The 12,626-nt window shown below is 37.8% G+C and overlaps 3 protein-coding genes across 3 annotated transcripts in view; 1 reads left to right on the top strand and 2 right to left on the bottom strand.

Annotated features, from left to right (window-relative positions):
* The window catches only part of cc2d1a (coiled-coil and C2 domain containing 1A), a 41,142-nt gene extending 39,347 nt beyond the window's left edge, over nt 1-1,795 (bottom strand). Inside the window, exon 1 of the mRNA XM_059349084.1 lies at nt 1,529-1,795. The gene's annotated coding sequence lies outside the window, so the exon portion shown is untranslated. The remainder of the gene's footprint in view (nt 1-1,528) is intronic.
* A 1,184-nt stretch (nt 1,796-2,979) lies between these two features.
* Nucleotides 2,980-10,364, top strand: LOC131982621 (FK506-binding protein 5-like). Its single transcript, XM_059347182.1, has 7 exons — nt 2,980-3,065; nt 3,805-4,168; nt 4,600-5,002; nt 6,585-7,041; nt 7,742-7,872; nt 8,121-8,222; nt 10,106-10,364. The coding sequence occupies exons 2-7, from the start codon at nt 4,012-4,014 to the stop codon at nt 10,182-10,184; spliced, it is 1,329 nt and encodes a 442-aa protein (XP_059203165.1). The 5' UTR covers nt 2,980-3,065; nt 3,805-4,011; the 3' UTR covers nt 10,185-10,364.
* A 639-nt stretch (nt 10,365-11,003) lies between these two features.
* On the bottom strand, nt 11,004-12,398 carry nanos3 (nanos homolog 3). The gene has a single exon (XM_059348092.1). The coding sequence runs from the start codon at nt 12,292-12,294 to the stop codon at nt 11,635-11,637; it is 660 nt and encodes a 219-aa protein (XP_059204075.1). The 5' UTR covers nt 12,295-12,398; the 3' UTR covers nt 11,004-11,634.
* Between the last annotated feature and the right edge of the window lie 228 nt (nt 12,399-12,626).

Here is a 12,626-nt window from a genome sequence, read left to right on the forward strand (position 1 = left end):
CAAATGCACCTGTAGTTGTACCAAGCATTAAAATCAATAAGAAACAAGAAAGAGGTAAGTTAAGTCGATAGGTCAGGGATACTGCTACCAGATTCATGCATTTCACTTTAAAATGTACAAAACTTTCTCCCAGGGGATAAAAAAATAAATAGTAATGTCAATTTTTTTTGCTAATACTTTGACATTGACCACTAAAGACAAAAGCCAGATGTAAGTGGGTTTTCTGTCTGTTGTGAAAGGAGCTTTACAGTGGACTAATCACTGCATTTTTACACTTTAACATCCAGTACACGGTACAGACAAGAAGTTTCAAGGTGGAGAGACAGAGTACACTGTATATACTGTATATACACAGTCAGCACTGACTTTAATAGCCACTTAGTAAAAAAAACATGGAAAATGTCTAGATATCAGCTCTTAAATTAAACTCTTACCAGCTACGTTTGTTGTTATCATTATATTTGTCCAAACAAATGCACCTTTAGTTGTACCAGGCATTAAAATCAACAAGAAACAAGAAAGAGGGGTTTAAGTTGATAGGTCAGTGATACTGCTACCAGATTCATGCATTTCACTTTAAAATGTACAAAACTTTCTCCCAGGGGATAAAAACCACTAAAAAACCACTAAAGACAAAAGCCAGATGTAAGTGGGTTTTCTGTCTGTTGTGAAAGGAGCTTTACAGTGGACTAATCACTGCATTTTTACACTTTAACATCCAGTACACGGTACACTTTAACATCCAGTACACGGTACAGACAAGAAGTTTCCAGGTGGAGACGTCCACAGAGTACTCTGTATATACTGTATATACCAAGGTTATAATAGTTTTGTAGTTTTAATTTCGTTGTGAATTTTTGTTTTCAAATTCAGTTAGTTTTAGTTAGTTTTTAGAGTGAGTTTTCTAGTTTTAGTTTAGTTTTTATTTTTTGAAAATGCTTAGTTTTAGTTTAGTTTTTATTAGTTTTAGTGTTAGTTTTAGTTTTTTTGTAATGGTCTATGTGTTGGGTGCCAGATTCAAAGAGGTCATAATAAATGTTTCCTTCATTTCCTTTGGTTTATCATCTCAGCCCCAATAAGGTTATTAACTCTTACAGTTCTGGTGTTTTGTATTTTGGTTCTAGTGTAAACATCCCAGTCTCAGTAAACATATTCACCATGTGTTGCATGTTCAAATAGAAACACTGAATTATGAATGAAAAAACGAAAACTAAGGACATTTTCACTATAATTTTAGTTAGTTTTAGTTAGTTTTGTAACCACACAATACAGTTTCAGTTAGTTATCGTTTTTTTAAAAACTCTAGTTTTTATTTTTATTTCAGTTAACGAAAATGTTTTTTCAATTCTAGTTTTCGTTAACTATAATAACCTTGGTATATACACAGTCAGCGCTGACTTTAATAGCCACTTAGTGCCAATTTATGCCATAATTCAAACTGTCTTGTATGGAGTTAACTCCTGAGCTAATGTTGCACAACATACAATTAATTCTCACCCAGCTAATGAAGGTAAGGCAGGCTGTTTACCTGGTCAGCTCCTCGGACCGTGGTGTTAACGTTACAACCAGTCGTTTGTCGGTTATTTAAGTCGAAAATTGTTCAGAATCGACAGTAAAAAAAAAAGTCAGAACATGTAGAAGCCGGCAGATGTAATGTAACGTTTAGTTCGAGCTGTCAAAACCATTTAGATACAGTCTATAATGGTCAAAACAAGAACGGTGCGCTGTGGAATTTACTTCCTACATTGCATCTCCATGGCAACGCACGTAGCGCTTTACGGCTAGACGAAACACACCCATTACTCACGTAAAAAAAAAAAAACTGTCGTGACAGACTAAACAGCTTCGCCTCAAGCCCAGGTTCAGGTAGTGTTCAAATCATATATATATATATATATATATATATATATATATATATATATAAGTAAAGTGTTTATATATATATATATTTATGTTTCAGATGCTGTGATCATTTATTAGTAATTTGAACATCAGCAATAACATCCAGTACTAGAGTCATATCTGAACTTTCTTTAGTAGTTGATTTTAGCTAGCTGCCTACTAACTATCTTAAATGTTGTTAGTTGGCTATAAGCTAACCATCACAATATAACTAACAATGATAACTATTTATGTTACAGTAAGACTTTATTTTTTCCTGCTGTGTTGTTGTGTTCGTTGACTTCACTTCTTTTTATCCTTCAGGAAGAGAGATGAGAAAAGGAAAAGCAAAGATGAAAAGCAGTGGTAAAGGAGATGCTATTAACTTATTTATAATATAACATGGGCTAACTTTCATGTGCTACTGTTTTTTTTTTTTTTTTGAAAGACCTACATTTTCAAAACTAAATGATAATTTCCACTATATAAACTAGATATATAATTGCTCCACTTTGTCATTAATATGATCATTTTAAGTGTTCAACCCCCCCCCCCCCCCCCCCCCCCCCCCCCCCCAAAATAAATAAATAAATCATGTTTTAGCAATACAATGCTGTATAAAACAGGCTATAAATAATATATAAACAAACCTCTCTGCAAAACCTACAGAATACAGATAGGAATGAAAGTTTTGTTTCCTTTTAGTGCTACTGAAGTGGAGATTTCTGGCTCAGATTATGGGAAGAATAACTCATTTTAAGAAAAAGGCCTTTACATATGTGGATTGTGCAATTATATATATGTTGCCAGACATAACAGGTGAATAGCGTCATTTTAAAAAAAAAATGTATGTTTAAATATGCAAATGAGACATAAAGCCAATTTTTGATGGATGTAGGAGAAACCTACAAACGTAAATGAACAAAGTGTGGTAGAATAGACACCTAAATGTGTATTTTGGATGTTCTCTTTCCCACTAGCATGATAAAGACATGGAAATAAAATAGCCCAAAATCACAAAATTGACCAGTTGTCTTTAGCATCTTTCCTTTATTGCGTTTATCCTTGTGTGTTAAGAAAGCGTAGCTCCAGCCCAGCCTCGCTCGCTCCGGTCCAGGAAGAGGGAATGTCCCACTGATGAAATCTCAGAGCCTGATAATGTTCAGGCTACTCTTCATCAACAGGTAATTTGGAATTACAGAATCTACATTTACATCTAATTAAGCCAAATTGTTTATTAGTTTATTAGTTTATTATTAAGATCCCCATTAGCTGCAGCAAAGCCACAGCTATTCTTCCTGGGGTCCAACAGTATCAAATATACAGTTAAAAACACAAAACATAATAAAAATAAAAAATAAAACAAAACAAAAATTATTCACATATTAATCCATATTACACACATTTCTACATATATGTATACATCATTACAAAATCTACTAACACATAATACATATGTTATATATACACATTCCTTCTGCAGCATATACATTATAATAACACATATCATATATCTATAGAAATATACTACATACATATAAATATACCATGTTTTCTTATTTTGATAAATACTGTTTTATTAATATTTTGAATTGCTTTATGTTAGTGGTGAGTTTGATATTTTTAGGCAGTGAATTCCATTCTTTCATACCTCTAAACAGAAATGTGTGCTTGATGGCGTTAGATCTTGCTTTAAGTAATGTAAAGTTACCTACAGCTGCATGTCTGCTGATATATTTATGACTCTCTGCACTAAAAGCAAGGTTTTTAAACAAAATAGAAGGTGCTTTTAAGACAGATATATTTCTAATAACAATTAGCAGTGAGTACAATAGTCTGTCTTTGACCAATAACCAATTAAGTTCCTTGTGCATAGTAATAGTTGTCAATTCAATAAATAAAAAATCAGTCTATTTTTTTCAGGACACTGAAGGAAATAATCCAGCAGTGGATGCCACACTGCTGCAGCGCCACCAGTCTCCTCTCCAGGAATCTACGACAGTTTCAACTGAACAGTTTGAGGCAGCAGAAGAGTCCAAACTAGATCCTGACACAGAAGAAAAAAATGCAGAAGCAACAAGTGATAACTTAAAAAATGTGACCGTTAAAGCTTCTGAAGAGCAAGAAGAGATGACCGTCACTAATCCCAACAATGATTCTCAGCCGGAGAGCTTCAGAGAACATGCTGAGAACCAAAAGGAGGATTTGACTGTTGGGGAAGGAAACGGATCAGCATCTCAAACATGCACCGATCCAGTCCAGGTCTTCCTGCCGGTCTCTGAAGAGGGTGATGTGTAGATGCAGTTTCTTCCCAAGATATTTAAGAAAAATGTAATGAGCCGGTGTGATCAATCAGTGCTTTTAGTTACGTGTACACGGAGAGAGTCTCAGCAATCTCTCTCTCAAAGTAAACTTTCTTCCTTATATACAACATTTCAGCCTTACATGATCAAAGAGAGGAGGAAGTTACAGGTGAAGTAGCGTCTTAATGAGATTAACATACAGGAACCAGACATTGCAAAGCAGTGAGACACATAATCTTCAAAGAAACAATAGAACCGTAGATTGGGAACCAGTTCAGTTAATTGCCATGCAATACACATGTTAATCCCCTGCAGTTAGCCTGTCTGCCCATTTGTCTATGAGACATGATTTAATTAAATGTTGTGGAAATGTTTATTGTTTAAATATCAAGAATCTAAAACTATTTTTCCACAGATGGAGCTGCTTTGGAGGAGCAACTGAGTTCAAAGGAGAACTCTCAGTGTAATCTGGAGAAAAAACAAAAAGCCAGCCAAGAAGAATCTAGCAATGTTCACATGGCTGATGTCAAGGAAATGACAAAAGAGGCAGCAGCAGCAGGAGGACCGGCCAAAAAGAAGAGAAGGATGGGTATGTGTGGTCTGACAGAGAGGGAGAGGAGTCACTTTTTACAGACACAGAAACGAGAAAATGGACACAATGGAGCAGAGAGAGTTGTGAGGCAGATCTGTACTAACACAGAGGACCACGAGGCTCAGGAAGAGGTTCAACCTTCACCGTCCATCCCAGTGAGCAGCGTCACAGAGCAGGACGAGGCAGCGGTAGAACATCAGTCCAGCAGCTGTGGAGAGGACGACAGGTCAGAACTAGAACATTTCTAAAGAAATTTTGATTGTGTGCTTGCCTCTGGACCGTCATTCTCGTGGTTTATCAAAAGGGCCGGGGATTAAACTAAGACTCTCCATAGGGTTACATTGGGGGGATTTTTTGACGTGTTTTTCCCCAATATTTTGAAAACCGTTTGTCAAAACCCTTAGAAAAGTCATAGCACACTTGTCATGGGCGAGCTGGTCGATTTGATACCTTTTTTGTGTATGTGTGGCCAAAACTCTGGGAGGAATAGTTGACCAAAAATTGATACGGAAGAAACGTAAGAATAAGAATAAGCCCACGAATTAACAATTAGTGTGCTTTTGCAAGCAAGCACACAAAATAATGTAGTGAGGAATCTAAACTAGTGTTAAAGGAGCGGTGTGTAGGATTTAGTGGCATCTGGTGGTGAAGCAACAGATTGCAACCAATTTCATATCTTTCTGCTCCGGAAGCATGTTTTTTTGCAATAACACAGGCTACGTCCTAGAAACTTGGACCTATGATGGTCTCAATCCTGAATCTGAAACCTCCGGTGCTGCAGGAACATTTGAACTCTATGGAGTCTGGGGCTATTTTGTCCATTTTTGAATCCTTTTCATGTCTTTTTCGTGTCTTTGTAAGTCATTTTGTGTCTTTTTTGGTCATTTGTGTCTTTTGTATCTTTTTTTGTCTGTTGTTGTGTCTTTTTTTAGTTATTTTGTGTGGGTTGTTTTGTCATTTTGTGTCTTTTTTGTGTCTTTTATGGTCATTTTGTGTCTGTTGTTGTGTCTTTTTTGGTCATTTTGTCTCTTCTGTGGGTTTTTTTGGTTATTCTGTCTTCTCATTTTGTGTCCTTTCATGTCTTTTTGGTGTCTTTGTAAGTCATTTTGTGTCTTTTTTGGTCATTTGTGTCTTTTTGTGTCTTTTGTATCTTTTTTGCTCAGTTGTTGTGTCTTTTTTTAGTTATTTTGTGTGGGTTGTTTTGTCATTTTGTGTCTTTTTTGGTCATTTATGTCTTTTTTGTGTCTTTTATGGTCATTTTGTGTCTGTTGTTGTGTCTTTTATGGTCATTTTGTGTCTTTTTTGGTCATTTTGTCTCTTCAGTGGGTTTTTTTGGTTATTCTGTCTTCTCATTTTGTGTCCTTTTGTGTCTTTTTGGTGTCTTTGTAAGTCATTTTGTGTCTTTTTTGGTCATTTGTGTCTTTTTGTGTCTTTTGTATCTTTTTTGCTCAGTTTTTGTGTCTTTTTTTAGTTATTTTGTGTGGGTTGTTTTGTCATTTTGTGTCTTTTTTGGTCATTTATGTCTTTTTTGTGTCTTTTATGGTCATTTTGTGTCTGTTGTTGTGTCTTTTATGGTCATTTTGTGTCTTTTTTGGTCATTTTGTCTCTTCTGTGGGGTTTTTTTGGTTATTCTGTCTTCTCATTTTGTGTTCTTTCGTGTCTTTTTTTGGTCTGCTTTGTTTTTACGTCTGGATGCGATGAAGAAGCCACTGAAAAACACACTCCAAACCGAAAATACATGACAAGTAACAGAAGTAACTAACAGAAGTAAATGTGATTTAAAGATGACATTGTTTGTCGACACACAGGGCAGAACCTGAAGTCCACATGGCTGTCACTGACTCGGATGGGAGCAGCTCAAAGGGAGAGAGTGGTGAGGGTGGAGGTGAACTAACTGGTGAACCAAAGTCAGAGCCACCTGCAGAGGAGGAGGAAGAGGAGGAGGAGGAGGAGGAGCTCTTTGGGAACCAGCAGCAGCAGGAACTGGAGGGACACAGAGAAGCTCAGGAACCAGTGAAAGACACAGAAGTCGAGTCAGCAGTAGTAGAACAATGTCCTGTTTTAACTTCTTACTCTAATCAAACTGAAAATGAGCAAACTGAGAACAGGGCTGCAGCTGAGGCTGCTCTCCTGCTGGTTACTGGGACCAGTGATAAGAAGGAGGAAGAGTTAACTGGTGGTGCTGGGAGCAGTGACGGAGCTGAAGGTGCTTCATCCTCAGACAGCCGGTCAGGAGGATTCAGCCCAGAGGAGAGGAAACACAGAGTGAGTGGACCAGTTTATTAAATGCTCATAATATCAAGTATCTGTTGAGACTGTAATACTGATGCCTTTATACACTGAAAAAAGAAATCCAGAGGTGTCTTCTTGTGTCTGGACAAATAATTTACTTATTAACCCTCTAGAGCAGTAGTTCTCAACCTTTTTGAGTCGCGACCCCCAATTTAACATGCATGTTGTCGCTGCACGAATGTTCCTCATCAGTGTGCAAGAATCCATAAGAATCAGTTTTTATTCATGTCTATATGAATATCAACAAAAATCCAGCTTAGTGTGAAACAGCTTTAAGTTTGGCAGTAAGTAGTACATTAAGCTCACTTTGTTTCACTATCTTCATATTTCAGTTATCTGTTAATCTTACATCACCACAAAAGATCCATCACGCCATCGCTATGCATCTGGTGGTGCTCAGGAAAACACTTCTGCTGTCGTCCACAGGGGGCGCCAGCAGCAAAATAAAATTGTCGTTGCTTTAAGAAAAGTAACTATTTATTAAGTATTTAAGGTAAAATACTGCAACTAGTAAAGGTAGAAGGAAGCCAGATAGATTATTTTTTTATTACTGAAACTTTAACAAAAACAAAACATGAGCATCACCAAAGTGATAAACAGTATACTGAAGGTTTATTTAACTTTGTACCTTCTAACTTTACAGAAATGGTTGATTTACTTTTGTTGCACACAGTGTGATGCTGATGGTGTCCCAGGTGCCGATCCTTCTGCTTTGAACGCTCAGACCAGGGACTCCAGCGACCCGTTTGGATCTGGAAACCTGGATTACGTGTCAGACTCGCAGCTGAACACCATCTTTCTGACGTAAGAGAGACGGGAAGAGGGTTAAATATCACAGTAACCACGAGAGTGATGTGAAGTTGTAAACAAGCACAGTGGAAAGTATTAGCTTACATGTTTTTAACTACTGATTAACATACAGTGAAATCAGAAAGACATCTTTAATTTTTTACCCTTTAGAAGGCATCAACATATTTAACAAAGGAACTGTCTTGTGTCTACATATCTTCACATTTTTCCCCCATCTGATTTTATTCTTTCTCTCCATCCAGTGAGGAAGAGGAGATGGAGAGGGAGGAAGATGATTCTCCAGACGGTCCTGAAGATGCTACAGATCTGATCTGTGGCCTCATCAGAGAACTTTCCTCTCTAAAGTTAGTCAATGTGTCTTTAACTGCCCGATAATATTCAGATATTTAGCATCTTTACCCTTTTTTCTAACCTGCCTTTGATTTCAGCTCTGCTCCTCTCTTCCCTGTTGAACTTTTGACCAGTAATCTCATTGGTCAGTTTCATCTTATTCACACCCACCTCTGTGCTCTGATTGGCCGGAGGGTGTAGTCAGCTCTGCCAGCTCCAGACTGCTTGGCACCTTTTTTTTTTTTTTTTAAGTTCAGGAGGATTCAGCTTTAATATGGTTGGAGAAAAACTCTGGTCAACAAATTAAACTAATACACACTGGGTCTAACAGTAGATTAAAAAAAAAACATCTTTGTTTAACTTGTCCATCCTAAAGAAAAAGCATGTTTTAATTAAAAAATACAAATCTACATGTGGAAAATATATAGGTGGCAGACGGTGACATTTGTATGGAAGATGATTGGTGCCAGGTAGGAGAACTAAATGAGAGTAGGAATTTTTTTTCATTATGCAGTTTGATAAAAACATTGAAATGACAAGAATAAAGTATTTTTGTATTCTGTACAGTTGGAAAGATATTAACAGATCGATGTTCCCGTTTCAATAAGTCATCAGAGGAACATTGTTTTAGAGAAACATCAGAAACAGTTAGCTAGACTGCAAGCTACAACCTGATTTTCATCAGTGACTTGAAATGAGCAATAACCAGAATATTTAAAGGTGTAGAAGTACTAAAATCCCCTACACATTAATGAGCTATTCTTAGTGGCTACTACGACTGCACTGCAAAAAAGCCAACTTGTATTTTTTGGCCTAAAACAGTGATTTAAGTTGGTAAAACTCCTAACTTTTCTTGATCACTTACAACCTACAAGTTGCTCCACATTTAAGGGAACTTCTGCAACAGAGTTGGGAAGAACTTTCTGAAGAATATTTGATTTCCATCGAGTGTGTTCAGCTGTTCTATCTGTTAAGGTGCTACTTCCATGAGTCAACAGTTTAGAATACATTTTCCTTTCTAAATTGATTCTATGATTTCTTTTTTAACTTCAGTTGTTTATTTGTTATATGCATAAATTTCAGAGTACACTGAGACATTAAACTGCATCATTTTCAATAAAATTCTGGAAAAGTTGTGAGTGTTCTAAAACTTTTGACCGGTAGTGTATAAAAATAAGAAATTGGCCCAACAAAGTAGATAAAATGTTGCATTTTACTGCCACAGCCGACTGAAACTGTTCAACATTTTGGCTAACTACACTACTGGTCAAAAGTTTTAGAACACACCAACTTTTCCAGAATTTAATTGAAAATGATGCAGTTTAATGTCTCAGTGTACTCTGAAATTAATGCACATTTGCAACATTTAAACTTCTTGATTGAGCATGATAGTGTTTTTAAAGTAAAAAAAAGATTCAAAATCACATTTTATGTTTGACTAAAGGACTAAAAAAAGACACAAAATGACAAAAAAAAAGACACAAAATGACAAAAAAAACACAAAATGACAAAAAAAAAGACACAAAATGACTAAGAAGACACAAAATTACCAAAAAAAAGACACAAAATGACTTACAAAGACATGAAAAGAATTCAAAAATGGACAAAATAGCCCAAGACTCCATAGAGTTAAGTTGTTAACCCATTTCTTGTTCCCTGAAAAAGGCCTACTTGTATAATTCTGAAATGTACATTATTTTCCAGTTTTGGTTAAGCTTACCTTTTTTTATTTACCTCTGGCAGTTCACCACTTACCTTTGGACCCTTTCAAGCTGTTCATTTGACTTGAACTGCTTGAATTTCAATAAAAAACTGGAAAAATTGGGGTGTTCTAAAACTTTTGACCGGTAGTGTACATTCAACATATTCCAGTCATCACTCTGCTTTCTGTCTCTAGTCGTAAGGTGATGGCCGCTCACAGAGAGCTGGAGAATCTGCGCCGCAGCAGTAAAAGTTCAAGGAGCGCCACACGTTGAGGATCTGTACCAAGTCTCCTGTTGCACCAATGGTTTGTGGGTAATTAAGCCGCTCGTGTTGCCGTACAAATGTTTTAATGTACCACTGTTCAACTATTTTCACTCTTCCTGTATTGATAACAGCCAACATGTTCAGTGTAATGGCTGAGTTGTTCTGATTCTCCCTAAATAAAGCAAACTGCTGTTTATTAACCTCCTGAGAGCCAAGCTTTTATTTGGTATGTGTTGTTAGTTTCTCCTAGATATTTTGGATTTGTAGGACCTGATAAATACAAAAACTAAGCATCGTCTTTGAACAGGAATTAGTGTTTGAAAAAACATATGTATAACGCAATTAATTCACCAGTGAATAAACTTTATTTCCTTACATTTACACCCTCTCATTTGAAGAATGATAGTAAAAGTCTATTCGTTTTCAAATGAATTCTTCCTGATTAGCAGAGTCGGAACTTGTTGCTAATGCTAAAAATAATCAAACTTGCACAGAACATCAAACTACAAACATTATTAAGCACAAATACACAAGTTTTAGCCATAAAATCTGATCAGATTTGGTACCTGGTCCACTGTTGTCTGGTTAAAAGCTGTTCATTGACTTTACCAAGATGCTGCCATCTGATTTTTACACTGATTGATGTATTGTTCTTATTCTAGAGTGCAGATATAGTTAAGCAGAATGAAATATAAGGTCCAGAAAACCTAAAATGAAATGTCCACATATTAGGACGCAGGGTCACAGGAGGTTAAGTCACTAATCTGAGTTCTGACTTTGTATAATTGTTTTTTTAAAGGACATTGATGACAAAGAACACACATTGATGTCAATTTAGATGTTTATAACTTTACAATAATTTCACACAGAAATTCTCACACACATTTCTCTTTACAAATCGAGAAGAGAGCTGAAATTGCGTCTCTTTTTCTTTTTTTAGAAGAGCCTCATGTACAAAATAAAATAAACATTCATCAAGAACTGGTATTTACACCTCAGAACAAGAACAAGTCACTCATATTTTAAAAATTTAAAATGCTGACATGGACACATGATGCTGTAATAAGGTTAATGCTGATGACTGCAGGTCTAAGAAAGGTTTGACAGTGTTAGAATCCTTTAATGCATGGACAGGAGATATGAGGTGGCCATGTTTAAAAATATGTAAAACAAACGTACATTTTCCCTTTTTTTAAAGGTCTTTTTTGTTCTTCCTCCCAAACATAATATCTGGCAGTCGTTCTTGAAAGTACTCTACAGAATCCAAACACCAAAGTGACGCTGTTAGACAGAAACACCAGCTGGAAGAAGACTCCAATCAGCCTTAAGGAGGCTACAGGGCACACGTGCCAAGGCATGCAAATAAAAAACCAAACCACATACACACAAACACGTGATAGTAAACAAAATCACACCTAGTAAAGAAGATAAAGCCTTCTGGTTGTTGTTGCTGTTGGCTCAGCGTCTGCTCCTGGTGTACACGGAGCTGTACGCGCTGTCCACCTTGGGACAGAAGCGCTTGGTGTGCGCCTTGGCCCCCGTGGCTCCGCACAGAGGACACACGTACTGCCGCAGGTAGGGACACAAAACCTCCCCGAAGTGGTTCTTCAGCCAGTGGGACGCGCACACCGAGTCAGACTCACCGTTGTGCTTGCAGAAACTGCAGAACATGCGTGCAGAAGATGCAGGAACCACCGGCGGATCAGGTGATTTGAAACGAGCGCTCTTCTTGCGGTCTGCCGGTTTTGACGCAGGTTTCAGGTCCTCTGCGTCTGTTGGATTCACTTTTAAGTAGTCTGCAGCGAGCCAAGAGCCATCCGGTGGACGCAGAGGAGTCAAAGGCGGCGTACATCCGGCGAGGAGATCTGGAGAACACTTTGCTCCAACGTCGCCACTTTGGCAAACTGCGTTAATGCGCACAGACATCAGCGCGTCACACAGGTCCTCAGAGTGCGCGCGCGGAGCTGGAAGTGAGGACTCGGAGTCCGCGTGCCGACTCATGATCTCTCTGATTGTGTCCGACAGTCCTATGTAGTCTCTCCAGGGCTGGAAACTGGTCTTGTCAGACTCCATGAAGCGCGGCAGGTGATGGAAGAGTCCCAGAACCATGCCGTTCATCCTCGCTCCTTCTCGGCCAGACGTCCTCCTCCTATCAGGGAGAAGCTCCAGTTGTTGACTTTGTATCTGCGACGTAAAGGACAGCAGACACGCGGCGCCAGGCGCGCGCAGCACAGTTTTGAAGTTGGTAATTGGTAATTGGGTACAAGTGGTGATCAGAGGCACGCACCGCGGAGTCAGCAGCCAATCAGAGGAGCTGATGCACCAAGCGTGCAAGTCATTAACCAGGCCGAGGGACGCTGTTGTGTCCTCGTGCAGTTACGTTTGCACACAAAGAAGTTTCTAGGTTTTTAAAGTCTCAGTTTAGGGAGATAAAGCTGATCTAATGATTA

Source organism: Centropristis striata, chromosome 1 (genome assembly GCF_030273125.1).
Source record: "Centropristis striata isolate RG_2023a ecotype Rhode Island chromosome 1, C.striata_1.0, whole genome shotgun sequence".
Taxonomy (NCBI): Eukaryota; Metazoa; Chordata; class Actinopteri; order Perciformes; family Serranidae; genus Centropristis; species Centropristis striata.